This window comes from Phyllopteryx taeniolatus, chromosome 1 (assembly GCF_024500385.1).
Source record: "Phyllopteryx taeniolatus isolate TA_2022b chromosome 1, UOR_Ptae_1.2, whole genome shotgun sequence".
Lineage (NCBI taxonomy): Eukaryota > Metazoa > Chordata > Actinopteri > Syngnathiformes > Syngnathidae > Phyllopteryx > Phyllopteryx taeniolatus.
This window is the reverse complement of record NC_084502.1, coordinates 28,653,276-28,670,361: the sequence shown is the minus strand read 5'-3', so window position 1 is coordinate 28,670,361 and position 17,086 is coordinate 28,653,276. Positions and strand designations below refer to the sequence as shown.

Here is a 17,086-nt window from a genome sequence, read left to right as displayed (position 1 = left end):
GTCCACTTTTTAGACATGCATGTTTTTGGGAATGTCAGAGGAAAATGGAGCACCAAGTATCGAGCAAGCATGGGGAGAATATGCAAGGAAAAATAAAACATTTCAAAATTTCAAAATCTAGTGTTTAAAACCACTGCTAGAAATCAAAACTCCATCAGAAATGTGTGTGAATTGCTGCGAGTTTGTTTAAAATAGTAAAGAAAGTAAAACACTGAAGAATATAACACTGGTTTATATATCACAGGAATTGCTTTCCACATTGGTAAAAGTTAAAGAATGGGCTCAACATTCAGTATAACTGCAGCCCACAAGAGTCCAGAGGTCACGCTGGCGTTAGCAAGCATTCAAGGCCCTTTCACTCCCTCCACACTTTTTGTTCAATTAAAATCCCTGTGACTTTCACGAACAATAAAGGGAGTGCTGGCCTCAGCATGGCTTCACACACACACACGCACAGACAGACACGCGCGCGCGCACACACACACGCACAGCAAACCGTTTGAGCCACGCATATTGTAAACCGACGATAAAAGAAGCAGACGGGCAACGGTACAAAATAAGTTTATTAAGTAACACTTTTTTTCCACATCTGAGGTAAATGGACATTTACATCGACATGTTCTTCAACAGAAATTTCTATAGAAAGACTTTCTCTCATTCAAACACACATACACGCATGCACACAGACATTGTGGATTAAAAGCAGGATTTGCCCCTACTAACAGTGTTTGTCATGGAAGTCCCTCAGGCACATGTGTTTAAGGTGGAAGTCTCTTGATCCATACACATAGAACAAAATAAGAACAGTCACTTTAGATGAATTTCTCCATCATTGCAAATCTAATTTCTAAATTCTTCTAAGACAATTCTTTGTTTTTGTATAAGCATCATCATACCCTAATTATAGCGGGCTACAAAGTCAATGTGCAATCCTTTATTAAAGGTTAGAAAACAGCTCGCTAACATTTAGTAAAATGAGCCCAGTTTAGAGACAAACAGTATGTCTTTTTTTTTTTTTTTTTCTTTTTTTTTTGTGGAATTGTAATGTTCAAAGTGCTGTAAGAACAGAATCTTGGGGTTTCATTCACTGTTGGGGGTGATAGCTTCATGTCACCCTCAAGTCTTGATGATCTACTTAGAAGATAGCTAGCTCATCTCATTGTACAGTGTTGCAAGTGAAACTGTGTGAGACAGGCAGGAATTCATGAGAGGGACAGGAAAATAATAAAAATCCACATGAGATGTCTAGTAAAAAACAAACAAAAAAGGATCATACACCCCCACCCGCCCCAGCCCTCTTGAAACCTTGAAGTCACAATGATATTCTACAGCTAGTCTAGAAAATGAAACTCGTCCTATACAGAACAGCTAGAAGGAAGTCAACAGTTCTGTAACACACTGCAAACACTAGCTTCAGAAAGAAGATGTACAACAAGTCCTCCAACCAAAACAGCCCATTTGGGTTTGGACCCCCAGAGATGCTCAGCTATATCGCTCAATGTTGAATATTTGCTTTTGTATACGACAGTATGATCTTTGGAGATGTTTGTCTTTGTTACCCGTGTCCTCTTATTGTGAAATAGTGGAAAATCTCCAAATTGAACCAGAAACCGTTGGGGTAAAAAAGTAATCCTGCATCACATGTTGAGTGATCTATAGTAACCTCTACTCCTTATTCATACTGTATACATATTTATAATTGACCCTGATGTAACAGCAGAGATGGGTTTGTGTCAACACTGAAACAATATTAATGAACACATACACACCCATGTGTCCAGCTCCATCATGATCAATAAAAAGAAACAAAAGTGCAAACCTGTCTTTGTGTCTCTCCCAGCAAAGGCACAAAAGACAAATATGAAGACGCCGTCCTGCTGCCTTTAAGCTCCCAAAGTTACAAATTAGTCCAAACATCATCATCATCATTACTACAACTTCTCGGTCAAAGTGTGTGTTAAGTGCGCATGTCTGACAATATGGAAAATCAGCTGAATATCCCGATATTTAGCATATCAACCCAATTTTTAAATGTGAGAGACCCGCCACATGATGAGGAAAAAAAAATCAGCTTAGTGTGTGCTTAGTGTTCTTATGAGCTGTGTCAGAAAGGCTCCAGGACTGGTGTCACCGAAGATATGTTTCAATCCCCAAACTACAAACTATGAATTTTCCGCTTCAATGTGGACCAGACGATCAACCAGCACGTTTATGAAGAGATCCTGCGGCGTTTACTGACTTCAATGCAGGAGAAGAGGTGAGAGTTGAGGCAGGACAACCCGTGGCTGCCTTGAGCATACAACAGTTCCTTTCAAACATCGCAGTGCTGAAGCAACCTCCCGACTCACTTGACCTGGCTCGGCGGGATTTTTTTCCCCCCCCCTCTTTCCCAAGTTCAAGGGGATCATCAAGGGGGCCCGTTCTGAAGATGTGGATAACCTCAATATGAGCTGTGGAGGATCCAGGAAGAATCCTTCCAGGGGTGTATGAAGCGTGGCTGAGAAGGCTGGGGGGAAGTGCATTACTTCAAAAGGGAAAACTTGAAAATATGTTTTGTGACAGCAGTCGTGCAACTTTCCTGACACACCCTGTGTAGTGTGTGGTGTTCTCCAGATGACCAACAGAAGACACCACACGCGTAGCCACCTCCACCGACCATTTTGATGCTCTTCTGCTAAATCAGATGTCTGTGCTAATACCGGGACTGACATGTGAGAGGCAGCTTGGTGCGATAGGGCATCCAAACTGACAGAAAATACAATGGAGTACTAGTAGTAGTCATAGTGGTAGCAGTAATTGAAATCGTAGTTGCCTAGATTGCAGTTGCAAACTCTCCTCTTTGTCATTTTAATTGTGGAGAATGACTTGGTAGACATTTATACATCCACTAAACACGCAATCACTTTGTCCATGGCTCGGCCGTACACGGTGTTGACCAGAAACATAAGAATTAAAATTTGCGATGGTAAAAATGTACCAGATTTAACATACAATTATCTGTCCTGACCATTTTACGAGCAGATCGGGGAGGAAATATCACTCATCACCAGAGGATAATCGGTCAGGATAATCTTTTAGAGACATTGGGTGACTTTGGTCGGAAGGGGAACTTGCTCAATTTAGGCTTGATTTTCGGTATATGTGTGCCCCTTTAGCTTGTCTTTGCTCAGCATCAAGGCTTTGAAGCCAGATGGTCCAGCTTGTGTGTTGTGCTAATGGATGGTCAAAACATTGGGGGCGGGTTCACAATGGAACTGCTTTTGATATTGAGACAAATATGTAACCTGGTTTATAGCTTTTACATCAATCACCAACAGGCCATATCTCTCAATTGTGGAGTTTCAGCCAGCAAGGGGCAGCAGGATGTAGGAGAAATGGCAGCCTGCACCAGGTACAAGTTCCGATTCCGAAAAAAAAAAAAAAACTCACATTTGTGATGTGAACTCTGCAATAATCATGTGAACCTCCCTCGGCAACACAGCTAGCTGAAAGCTAACATTACAATACCGCAGCTAAAGGCTCTAGATGACATTGTTTTTTGCACTTTTCTTTTTTGTGCCATGTCCACGCTCAATATGAGAGAATTTTTGAATGTTGACCTCAGATCCACCCTGTGCTTTCTGTACTGGATTCCAATGTGGCCACTGCTGCTCCCCATGCCTGTTTTTTTAAATTATTATTTGTAAATAGATTATAGACAGAGATCCCTACTATTTATCTTACACACTTTTTTATGTGTTTAGAATCTTTAAATATTGCTTCCAGTAGAAAATATAGACTACAATTCTGTCTCCCCTTATGTCATCTAACCATGAAATATTAGTTACCTCCGCCAAGGAGGTACTGTATGTTCTCATTGTTGGATTCCCAGTTACCAGGAGTCCACAAAAGATTATTCAACTGATTTCCACAAGACCTTGAGGAGGGGTTGGGCGTGGGCCAAGGAAGAACGCATTAAATAATAGTGCACATCTGGATAAAGGTGTTGATTTTCAGTGAATATTGCGTACATCTTCTGTATAGGAGGTATGACGATACAGTGAAACGTCGCCATTTGTGGGAGATAGGGAGCAAGCCTTTCTGGGAGTAATTGACTTCCCTCCTAAAAAGGTTTGTAATTGCCTACAGATGCCTCAAGATGGCGGCAAAACACTCTCACTGTCAAAATGAAACTGCTCAACTCACTTCAACGTAGTTCCTTGGCACCACCATGCCACTAGATGGTGGCAAAGCAATACTGTTGTCTAGATGAAACTCCTCAGTTCACTTCAACATAGTTCCTTGGGACCAAGATGCCACAAGATGGCACCGAAGTCATGTGAAAAACGAAGGATCGCGTCCCCTGCCCCTCCAAAAAAAAACAAAAAAAATAAATCAATGACTAGGTGAAATTGCGAATATGCGATGGTTCACTTTTCGCAGTTTTATTCTGATCCATGGTATGATCATTTGGCCTTGGCGGAGGTCTGCTCTCTATTGAGTGCCATTTTAGAAGTAAATGTTTGTGGCCATGTCCAGACTTTTGTTGGAGTTTGTCTAGTTTATATTGTTGCTGATGACTTATGTGCACCTCCTCTACTTGTATCCAGATGCATGTAGGATAATGTTCATGTTTCTGCGGTTACACAGCCAAATCGTCAGGGCGAGCCCGGGCACCGCTGCTCTCGCTCACCCGTCTTGGCTTCTGCATGCCGGGGGGCTGATGCATCTCTGCTTTGGTAACCACAGTGAAGTCGTCACTCGGCATCGCTTTCTCCTCACTTGCCAAAGCCTCCTCCAGTGAGAGGAGGTAGAGGCGAGCATGGCAAGGGAGTGTAGGAAAACTGGAGTGTTGCGACTCTGGCGGAGGGGGTACAATCGTCTCATCCGGATGGGAAGAGGAGGAGGAGATTCTAGATGATGGAGGAGGGTACGAGCCGGAGGAATTTTTTCCATCCACATCCTGCAGCTCCAACGCCATGTTGCTCCAGTTCTGCTTCTCTTCTGTCAGCTGTCTGTGGACTCCGCCATAAAAGGAAGCAGGTAGCGATTGTAACAAGAGATCATCTGGGTGGAACAATGTGCGGTCCATCTTGACAGAACCAGTTGCCATGTCAGGACTTAAGGAAATCACCTCGGCGGGACTGTCAGCACCCCCCTCGGCTGCACTGCCCCCAACTACACTCACACTGGCGTATGTCGGCAAACAGTCGAGTGCCGGTGGACTGACCTCCTCAGGAAGAGTCTTGGCATCTCCGGCTCGTACTGCACCCAGCAGCAGCGACTCATTGTCAGCGACAAACTCATTGGTGACGCTCTGCTTGACTTTTTTCCAGCCCAGGTGGTAGATCTCCAGCAGGTTGAGGAGCAGAGAAACGCAAGCCACCGCCAGCATGAAGATGATAAATATAGTTTTTTCAGTTGGCCTGCAGCAACACATGATGAAGAACAGTTATCAGGGGACAAGTAAAAATGGGCAAATATCATTCGGTGTATACCCAGCTTTAATCACCATTACATTTTGTAGTTTTAGCTATGCTATACATCAGTGATTGACAACCAGTGTTCCGTGGCACATTAGTTTGCCTTGAGAGTTCATCAGGTGTGCAATGGGAAACTTTCCAGTTTTACTTACTGTTAGTGATCTGAAAATTATTGATTTACTGCAAATAACATATCTTTGTTCACCTACAGTATTTATGCTAGTGGCATATATCGACAGGCAGAAAAATTCGATAATGACCTTCTACTAGATTTACTACTACATTTTTGTTCAGTTATGTGCTGTGAGATTTTATTTTTTATTTTTAATATCAATTATGTGCCTTGACTCGGCGGACGACTGGTTAGAGCGTCTGCCTCACAGTTCTGAGGACCAGGGTTCAATCCCCAGCCCTGCCTGTGTGGAGTTTGCATGTTCTCCCCGTGCCTGCGTGGGTTTCTCCGGGCACTCCGGTTTCCTCCCACATCCCAAAAACATGTTTGGTAGGTTGATTGAAGACTCTAAATTGCCCGTAGGTGTGAATGTGAGTGCGAATGGTTGTTTGTTTATATGTGCCCTGCCATTGGCTGGCAACCAGTTCAGAGTGTACCCCCGCCTCCTGCCCGATGATAGCTGGGATACGCTCCAGCGTTCCCGCGACCCTTGTGCGGATAAGCGGCTCAGATAATGAATGGATGGATGGATGGATCCAGCCTTGACTCAATAAAGGTTGTGAAATGCGATTGTAAGGAATTCTCAGCGAGGTCCGGCACAAGGAAAAAAAAAGTTCTTGATGGAATTCCTTCTTCCCGGTTCTTTTTAATGTTTGGTGGTGATCTTGTTTCCAAATAAGAATCCTGCTACACTAAACTTGTCTTTTGAGTATTTATTAATTACAAAAGCTTTAGTTGAGAAGAAGCGTCCTGGACTCTCTTCCTTCTCTTGTGAGATCCTGAAGCTGATAATAGCCAGTTCCCTCAGCGGCTCCTTATCAAACCAGTTCTCGCCTGTTCTCAGCCTGAATGTTATAAGTATGTCTGTAGTGCATGTGTGCGCGCACGTATGCGTGTGTGTGTGAGTGTGTTCGTATCATAGTGTGGTCAGTTTTAACAAACAAAAGCTAGTGTGTTTGTCCTAGTGTCCTGTAAGCAACAGCATCGAAATATATCTTACACTATACAGTAATGCAGAGATGTCAAACTTGCCACATTGAAGTTATGGTTGCCATCAGGTCGGTTATATAACGGTGAAACCACATAAACATATCATCGTTTGGGTCATTGCCAAAAAATCACTGTCCGGCATGTACCTTGGCTTTAAGGTCACAGTTCTGTTCACATTTGGTACAGTAAAGGAAGAAGATGCAAAACTAACTGATTTTTATTTTGTGTAAACATGGATACATTTAATATTTTATTAATTTTAAATGAAACATCGGTTGCTAAAATGTTTTCTTTTTAGGCAAAAGCAACATCAGTGGTTTGTCTTCTTTAGGCTGTTTAAAAGCTGCTAGAAGTTTTTTTAAGTGTTTGCACAGCACATTTTTCTTAAACTAGTCAGGACATCTGATAGCCAGATGTATCTACACAGACACTTTTATGATGAGTAGCTACTTTTGAACAGAAGTCAGGGAAAAATAGAGGCACACTTTTGTAAGTCACATAAAATTATGTGGGCTGGTCCTCAACCAAAACCAAACTGGTAACAAAAGTACCAAATACCATCTGATAAAAACATTACATTCATTATCCAATGTGGTCTGCACTTGTGTAGTGTGTCCAATGTAGAGTAAATAGGGGAGATGTGGTCTAACGCAGAAGTGCTCAATTTGAAGGCCACTTCTGTCAGCCAATAGTGATGCTTGTTGTAAGTACTGCGTTATAAATCCTGTTTTCGTAAGTTGTTAGGTTTCATGCTTTTACTGTAACAAAACAATCGCTTCCTGTACTGACTTTTTCCATTTGATTAGGTCTTTTAAATATGTTTGTGAATTGTTTTTTATTTTTGTAATTTTCTCCACGACCCTTGAATGGGTTCTTCCCAAGTAGCAACTATTTTCAGTAAACCCCCTGCCATCGCAGGGGTTACGCAATAAGTGAAAATCTGTGTTATAGAAATAACAATAGAAATATGAAAACAAAAATTTGGAATAGTATTTTTTTCTTTATTTATACTTGAAATTGCCTTAGGGACTTCAAGCACACTATTAATACAATACACGGACATTTCAACAGAATATGTTGCGAGAGAGCGAGAGAATTGCAAGAGCAATGGATTTTTTAAAAAAGCAAAGAAATATAAAAAATAATAAGACATACAGTACAAAAAATAATGTGTTTTGTATCCCGGAGGGACTACCTGTACTATCAATTGCCTTAAAAATGGATTGCGCAATTAAAAAAAAATATATATATTTTTTTTAAACACGATTATAGCGGTACCACGAAGCGTGAACTGCGATATAGCGGGTGTTTTAACCATTACATTAACACATTACATAACATTAACCAGGATACATACATATTATTAGACACAACTTAAAGCTGAACACAATAATACAATGCGAGCCTTACTTATGGACATATCGTAGCATTCGCTAAACTAACGTAGGACAGAACTTAGCATGGCATGCTAACTTAGCACATAACAGGTCGGTACGACATGGACTTAACTTCGTCCACTTTACAATTACACACACACTAGATAACTATCTTCATTGATATGTGAATTATTGCTAGCTGCTTAACATAAATAACTGCATAACTCTCAATATTGTGAATTTGCCTACCAAAAGAAATAAACAAGAATCTTTTGTACATAGTAACTGATGCTAATTGGTATTTTTTACTTATTTGTGTTGCACTGTAGGATAAGAATGTGTGTGCAACTTAAGGCCAAATCATACTTTCCGCATTGTGCGTTCGCAGACTGCACGTGGACCGCGGATGCGCATGTGGTTCCATTTGTACTACATTTCGGGGTTCACATCGGTACGTGTTTCACGCATGCGCATTGGTCCGGGCATCCCCGCTGCGCACATCTGCACAAATAAACACAAATGTACTGTAGGCCCCGCGAAAGCTAAAAGAAACAGCTCCTGTGTTTGTTGTAATGTTTGGGATAGTTCATGTAAGACGTTTTGAGTCATCTGGCTATCTTTATATTCCTTTAAATTTGAATGATAAAGATGGGGATGGGACCCGATCTTTTTTCACATAAATGCGATGCAAAGCAGGCACAATGCTCTGGTGGAGCCGTGGTCAACACACAATTGGGGTGCGCACAGTCGACCGCAAAAGGGCACTATCTAATCATAGTAAGGAAATCCAGGTTGATGTATCAAAGACTGTAGAAAGGACATTGTAGATAGTTACTAACCTGGATATAAAGCAGTCCACTGTGTTGGGACAGGGCCACCGGCGGCATTTGTAGAGCGGCATCAACTGGAAGCCGTAGAGGAAGTACTGTCCCAGGATGAAGCCCACCTCAAACAGGGTCTTGAAAATGATGTTGAAGATGTAGGTCCGCAGCAATGCCCCGCGGATCCGGATTTTGCCGTGCTCATCGCGGATTGGTGGCTTCTCCTTCTTCCAACCGCCCCCTCCGTCTCCATGGCGGTAGAGGGGGTCGTGGTCCTCCAGGTGCCGGCCCAACTTCCTGTTCTCATCTTCCCGTTCCCTCCTCTTCTCCTCCATGCGGACAATGTGCAGCACATGTCCCAGGTAGATTAGGGTCGGCGTGGACACAAAGATGATCTGCAGCACCCAGAAGCGCATGTGGGAGATGGGAAAGGCCTCGTCGTAGCAAACGTTCTCACAGCCGGGCTGCTGCGTGTTGCAAGTGAAGTCAGACTGCTCGTCACCCCAAACTTCTTCAGCTGCTGCTCCCAGCACCAAGATGCGGAAGATGAAGAGGACGGTCAGCCAAACCTTGGGGAGGAATAACCACAGGTTTTGTGGACCACAGAAGAAGCAAAGAGGAACATCTTTGCTAAATATAGTTCTGACTGGTGGTCAACGGAGTTTGATTATGTGAGAGAAAGCCATCAATCGGTCACCTTTCCTATCACAGTGGAGTGTTCCTGAGCGTTCTCCAGAAGTCGCCCCAGAAAGCTCCAGTCACCCATGCTTCACTCGCTTTTTTAACCTGGAGGGAAATGCGGCTGTAGTTAGGATAGGGGTTCAACGACTACAGATATTTTTGCAGTCGATGCCAAGGTCATAATAGTCGAGTCAACTTCGATTAATCGAAAACGTCAATCTTTTTTTTTTTCACCTACAAACACCTTTTCTGCTGCACAGGCCCCACCCCCCCCGATTTGTTCATTCAAGCAGATCTTCATTGCCTCACAAACATTCAAAAGTTAGAAAAGTCTAACATCAATTCACATACCAACAGCAGAGTCATTACAGTATATAATAACGGTATATCATTTTTTTTAAATACAGGAGGAGGGAACGCTTTTCAATAATGTATTGTCGCAAACCTGCAGTTGTGTTATATGGATTGTTGCAGAGGTATTATAAGATCTGACTGGCTGTGAGAACCTGAAGGTGTCTGTGCTTTGTGATTGGATAAGTGAGTCGGTTTGGGCCAGTGGAAGGAGGAAGTGTATTGCAAGCGTGTTTGCTGGAGAAAGGCTGACAGTTGTGAGAAACCCTAGTTGGACATTTGCTTTGCCGACATGAATCGCTCATTTTTGCCATAAACAGGTTATCGACCACCGCTTGTCTCCATGTCATCTTCTAAGCAGACGCTACAGCATATTGTCACAGGGGCATTTGGTGAATTCACTAACAGCTGACGTGAGGTATTAAGGCTGCTCGTCAGCTAGTGTTATCAGGCGCCTTTTCGGATGGGTGTGCCTAGCGCTTGCGCGAACCCACCACCTGTTGGTTTCAGCGAGGCGTCTGTGTTGTTTCCAAATCACAGGATTGGCTATTTATTGAACTCGATCTATAACCGGGAGTGGTAAAGCTGACGTGTGACCTAGCCGACCAGTTCAACGCCTGAGGAACACCAAACTAAAACTAAATTAAGGAACATCAAACAGTGGAGGAAGATGAAGGGACCAAGGTTGGGGTGTATGTTTCTGTTTGATTCCAGCAGTGATTGTCCAAGTGTGGTACGAGTGCCGCTAGTGGTATTTGGGCGCGCTCTAGAGGTATGCGAAAGAATCAGTGCCCAAGTACAGTTCAGTTGTTTTGAATTTTTGAGGTCAACACACCTTTTTTCTGCAATATATTTGAATTGAATCATTACTTTTTTATGTAAAGTTTTTTTTTCTATATTTAAACATAGTGTTAATGTTCAAACTGCATAATGTTACAGCGGCTTACAATAATATGACAGGAATAAATTGATAAACACTTAGGCCTGCTACACTACTATTCTAATGTTGGCCATTATGGTGGTACAGTACTTGGAGGGCTTTTTTTGTGGATGAAACTTGGTGTAAAATGTTTGAGAACCACTGGATGCCTTAAACATACTAATAAACCGATTTTCTCAAATGTTTTGGACCCATGGAACAAAACACTTACTTTTTGTTTGTGTTGTTGTGGAATAACTACTTGAGTAACATTGTGAAGGGGCACTAGTACACTTTATATTTGGAATCTTAAACAAAAGGCAAAATCCACTCAGTCACCATGCCTCACAATAAGACATTAGAACCAGCCAATCAGATAAGTTAATGATGACAATAAAAATTATTGCATTTCGTAAACTAGATTTTGACAAAGTTAAACAGTTGTAATGTACAACGTTTTTTTTTGTTTTTTCCCCGAAGGAACGATTTAGAATGGCATAGTATTTCAATAAGTATCATCTAAATGATAAGATGTGGTGTGAAATTTAGTGTTGCTTAAAACTGGAATAATTCCCAATTCCTAAATGAAGGCATCTCCCATCCTGGTTTTATAATGCTAAGCAAATGGTCAGGGAATTTTGTCCCAAATCTACGGTCTTCCATTGAGTTCAACCACAGTCAGATGTGTTCTCGTTCGTTTTGTTTGGAAGCAGTAGAATACAGTGTATTTAAAGGCCATAAAACAAGTAAAACTTACTAAAATATTGTTGCGTTGCCAGTGATAAATCCATCGACTAGAAAGCAGAAGAAAAAGGATATCTGCAAAGGAGAAAAACAAGGAAATCAGTTTATTTTTGCCCAAACTAAAGACCGAATATATCTGAAACCAATCAAATGAGACTGCACTAGTGTAAAATGATCAAATGTAGTGTACTATAAAATGATCAGTGATGATCGTAACATGTAAACCACACATGCTGCTTTAAACAATAATACACTAAGGTAACATTAACGGCAATGTGTGCTACCTTGAAATCAACTTTACACCCCAGACTTGTTCGTGTGTGTGTGTGTGTGTGTGTGTGTGTGTGTGCGCGCGCGAGACAATGGTTGGCCATCTGTGGGAAGTGAATGAGTGGATAACAGGTTGTCCCTGTTGAATGCTGGACTCATCACATCCCAGGAATGCTGAGGAGGGCAAATGTTTGCCTGGGATCAACTGATATTCACAAACACCCACACACACACACACACGCGCACACACTCACTTACAGTAGCCTGCTCTACTACAGTATGTCTAATCCACCGAATTGTCAGAGGTGGACCAAGCCATCCGCAGTGTATTTTGTTTATACAATACATTTTTGGCACTTGTTAGTCAGCAAGACTACACAAAAACTACCAAATAACAGTTTTGGTTTCCCAGGGAATAATGCTTAAATCCTGATGACGAAATATGTAGGAGCCAGGTATCTGTGTATGTGTCCAAATTTTGATTGTTCGGCCTGGGCGAAGTTCAACAATCTATTTTTACTTCTGATAGGTGATTCCAACAATTCCATCACATGATGCGAAAATGAAAAGTTAAAGCATGAATTCAAGGTAATAATCTTTGTATATAGATAGAAGATACAGCTCAAAATGTTGGCCTTAGAAGCAATAAACGTTCAAAAAGAAATCCATATCAAATGATGCAATCCATCTCTTTAAAAAATCAAAAAATAAAAAATGACCAGCTATAGCACTGTGACTGAGTTGCATGCAGACATGTACATGATCTGTTCACGTGCTGAAATGCCACCCGCCCTGACACATAATAGAGAAGCTGCCAGATGGACATTGTCCCAGCGGTGCCGTGCACTATTGATGGCGCAGAGGTCTTTGTGCTCAAACAGTCAAATGGTTAACTCTTGGCCGACTGTTTGCACCCAAAAAAACAAGTACACACAAAAAAAGTTTAAAGATAAGTAGCTGACGTCTCATTTAACCACGCAGTTCAACTTTAACTCACATAGAGTCAATGCACGCGTGGTCTGGTCAGGTGCATGTTAACGGATGGATGTAAACATTACAAGATTTTAGCTGCAGATTTTTCACCCTGTGCATACATAAAGATGTGTGCAAAATGGCTAAGAAAAAGTTATTTTGAATAAGCAGTATATATCTTGTATAGGGTCGCGGGGGGGGGGGGGGGGCGGAATGGGGGTGTACAAAGTACTGTATCGTATTTATTTATTATTAACATATTATGATAACAGTACAATTATAAAATTGTAAATTGTAAGGTGCGTGATGAAAATCGTGTGCATTAAGCAGAAAAAAAACACTTGCTCATGAAAAGAATTTATAAAGTTGCTGAATTAAAACATTCGAACATTAAATGCCAGCAAGTTACACCTTTGACATCACTAACAATTATTATTAAGAATGAATGCGGGTGTGGTGGAAACAGTGCGCATTCAATCTTTTTTATGATCTGTTATAACTACTGACAATTCCTTATTTGCAACTACTTCATTGAACTCCATGAGCAATACAGACTTTTTTATTTATTTAAAGAATCCTTGTGGTCTGAGGGAAAACAAACTTGCCCAGCAAAGTTGCTAGATTACTTTTCTCATTAATAAGATGATCATTAAAGCTTTGATGTCTGACACATTTTCAGTAGGATTCGGTCAGTTGGTTCACAATTACTCAGCTGTTCTTCTAAGAGATTAACATTGCGCAAAATAACCCAAATCCCTGTTTTCCAGCACCATGATCAGAGAAGTGAGTCGACATGGGAGATGCCGGGTGATCCCTCCTCACTCCCACTTTCAACAAGAGCATCACTTTGCACCCACCTTCTTCCCACTCTCCTCCGAGCACATCTGCCCAAGTAAATCTTCTCCAATCCGTCTTCTCCCACAGGTGGGTAGGAGGCGACCACTCGTGGAGTAGGGGTGATGAGCAGTGGGGATGGGGGAAGGGTGGGGAGTGGGGTGGGGGGGGCGCAAAAGAGAGAGAGAGAGAGAGACTGACTGAGAGAGCAAGGGAGAGTTTAAATGAAACAAAAGAAGGAACGAGGCAAGTCCTGTGTGAAGAAGGCGCGTGTGGAACGACGAGTCCCACCAAGGCCAAGCGCAGTGGCTGCGTCCCGCGTGGCCAAGGCCATCCGCCTCTGTCACACAGTGTGCCCCTGCATAGGGGGTGCACGGGATGGTGGGGGTTGGGTGGAGTGCTGGGGGGGTTTAGTGTGGTGGTGTGTGGCTAAGGGTGGGTGGCATGTGTGGTGGTATGTGGGAAGGCAGAGTGAGTGCAAGCATGTGTGCGCCCAGTAGTGTTATTTTATTTTTATTTTTTTGCAAATGAATACTGAGTGCCCCCAATGTCACTATACACTTTCTTTTTTTTGATTTCAGGTATCATCCGGACAGATGTGAGTCCATTGCAGTTTTTGTAAGCATATCATTCCCTTGCCCCTTGCTTGCCAATTGACATTGGAGCAGTGTGGCAAAATTGCAGCCTAGCAAGATAATTTTCTGTCACCGACTGCAGTTCAGCATCACTTTGAAAAGCTTTATGGCCGCCACACTCCTTTAATCCATCCATCCATTTTCTTCACCGCTTATCCTCACTAGGGTCGCGGGCGTGCTGGAGCCCATCCCAGCCATCTTTGGGCGGGAGGCATGGCACACCCTGAACCGGATGCCAGCCAATCGGAGGGCACATAGAAAGAAACAACCATTTGCGCTCGCATTCACACCTACGGGCAATTTAGAGTCTTCAATCAACCTACCACGCATATTTTTAGGGATGTGGGAGGAAACCGGAGTGCCCGTAGAAAACCCCCGCAGGCAAGGGGAGAACATGCAAACTCCACACAGGCGGGGCCGGGATTTGAAGCCCAGTCCGCAGAACTGTGAGGCAGATGTGCTAACCAGTCGTCCACCGTCCCGGCCACTGCTTTAATGTGTATTACAATTTACACTATCCTTGTTAAGTTTCTCAAAACAGGATCTGCTATTGACAAACCACAGAGCGGAGAGACCTGCTACTACCACCACGGATAAAAACACCAAACTTCTAGAGCAGGCTTTCGCACAAAGCCAGGGAAAGTCTCTCTGTTAGCAGAGAGTGATAAAGCTTTACCCGTACCTACTTTAGGTTATTCAAAGGCTTCAAGTGGAAGATTATGATGCTCAGAGAAGTGAAATGTAAATCTTACAACGCATCGGAGCAGTGTGACGCCCTTAAAGCCTTTTAAACGGGCGGCGTTCTGCAGTCGGGACAGAAAAAAACTCCTGCCAGGCAGCAATTTTGCAACACTATAACAATATCAACTAACAACCCGTGGGGAAGGGACGATATGCTTACGAAAACCATAAAGTCTAGGCTGTCAAATGATGATGGGCTCACGTCTGCTTGAATGATCCCTGAAACAAAATGGGAAAAAAAGTGTATAGTAACTTCTGGGACACCGTGTGTGTCACCAAACCACCAGACGCTGGGCCAGTACCAGAAAGTGGGCCATTTGGTACTGGGCCACACACTGAGAGTGAACAAAAAATATTTTATATTAAGATTTATCTTGAAAATTAGGTGCAACCAGATGTGTCTTGTCGCCTCTTTACATATCAAATCGCTCTCTATATGATTATTTTTAAAAAGTAAGCACCACGTTAGCAAAAATAGAAGTAAAAAACAAATGTCTTTGGAGAACTTCTTCAAAAACGGGAAAAGGCCAGATAATGAGGCAGAAGAAGAAGAACCTGCAACTTCCTAGAAAAGAAAGCTGCATTTAAGAGACCGTATCAGCAGTCCTATACTTAAAATACAGGTTTATCGGGACAGATGATTCTCATGCATTGTGTAATATGTGACGACAGGCTTGCAAATGAGACCAGCATACAAAACTTCTTCTGCATATGGAGACCAAGCATCAAAAGACAAGCGTGGATTAAAATCAAGGAAGAATACCCAGAGATCGTCATAAATAAGCACTTAATTTCTTCCTTCCACTTCCAACATTCTACCTTTGTGAAGTAGGATTATCTGCATTGATGGCGACCTAAACATTTATAGAGTAGACTGAGGATAAGTAACACACTTCACGTGTCATTGTCTCCCATTATCCGAAGATGCGACCAGCTCTTTGAATAGACACAAGTGCAGGACTCCCACTAGTTACAATATCCAGCATAATGGTGAGTTGTATTTTGAATGACTTCTTTTTATGCCGTACATTTATTAACTCCAGACAGGGAGACCGAGATTCAAACTCCAAATGTCCGAACTGTAAGGGAGACATGCGGACTGCCACTCTCCTGTTCTGCTAATTACAGTAGGCTACAGTAAACATCTGCATGAAAAGGCAGTGAGCAGGGGATAGGATGTCGGCCTCACAGTTTGAATCTTGACTCTGTGTGAACTTTGCATTTTCTCTATGTGCTTGCATGGGTTTTCTGCAGGTAGCCCTGAGGCTTCCTTCCACATTAAAAAAATAAAGGCATGTTTGGTTCATTGAAGACTAAATTGGTTGTTTGTCTAGATGTGTGGTAGAGAAAAAAGCTAAAATCATCATTCAAGCCATTTACCCTGTTAAAGGCAAAGGAAGGGTTTGTTTACTTGATTTACTATGACAATGCATGTGTTTTTGCCACAAAGGAGTATGCGTTGCTTCTTTCGCCCCTCTCTTCACCCGAGTGTCCAAGACATTCGGCCGCAAGTCCGATGACACCACCACAAAGTCGATCATCAGACTGTGACCTCGGGTGTCCTGGTGCAAAGTGCACATATGGAGACCCTTATGTCTGAACATGGTGTTTGTTATGGATAATCCGTGACTACCACAGAAGTCCAACAACAGAACACGACCTCAGTTCTGACCAGGGGAGCCGTTCTTCCAAATCACGCCCTTCCTAGCTCTCAGTGTCATTGCCCATGTGAGCATTGAAGTCCCCCAGAAGAACGAGGGAGTCCCCCTACCCTCCCTGAGAGATGACCTTCCACATTCCAAGAGCCAGCTTCTGTAGCCAGGGATCGGACCGCCAAGGTCCCCGCCTTCAGCCGCCGCTCAGCTCTCTGTGCACCCGACCCTCTTGGCCCCCCACAATTTGGAGCTTTTTCCTATTCAAGAATTTAATGCGCCTTCTGTCAAAAATATACCAATTAAATAAAAGGTTGCCTATCTCGGGAGTATCATAATGAAAAATGAGGTAGTGAGCTCTAATGAGAACTTTGATTTTATTAATAAAACAGAGAAGAAAATAATCAATGGTTAAGTAGGGCGCTTTCTTTAGAAGGGCGTACATTCCTGATGAAGGCGGTGGGGT

At 42.6% G+C, this 17,086-nt stretch overlaps 1 protein-coding gene across 2 annotated transcripts; it reads right to left on the bottom strand.

Annotated features, from left to right (window-relative positions):
• Nucleotides 1–545: 545 nt before the first annotated feature.
• LOC133483985 (gap junction alpha-3 protein-like) lies at nt 546–14,202 on the bottom strand. 2 transcript variants are annotated; one of them, XM_061785966.1, is made up of 5 exons: nt 13,616–14,202; nt 11,530–11,591; nt 9,519–9,607; nt 8,840–9,390; nt 546–5,405 (listed from the first exon to the last, which is right to left on the bottom strand). In XM_061785966.1, exons 3-5 carry the CDS (start codon nt 9,585–9,587, stop codon nt 4,622–4,624), a joined length of 1,404 nt encoding a protein of 467 aa, XP_061641950.1. In that variant the 5' UTR covers nt 9,588–9,607; nt 11,530–11,591; nt 13,616–14,202; the 3' UTR covers nt 546–4,621. The 2 variants fall into 2 exon arrangements, with proteins under 2 accessions (XP_061641950.1, XP_061641962.1); XM_061785978.1 differs by lacking the exon at nt 13,616–14,202 and adding an exon at nt 11,801–11,875.
• Between the last annotated feature and the right edge of the window lie 2,884 nt (nt 14,203–17,086).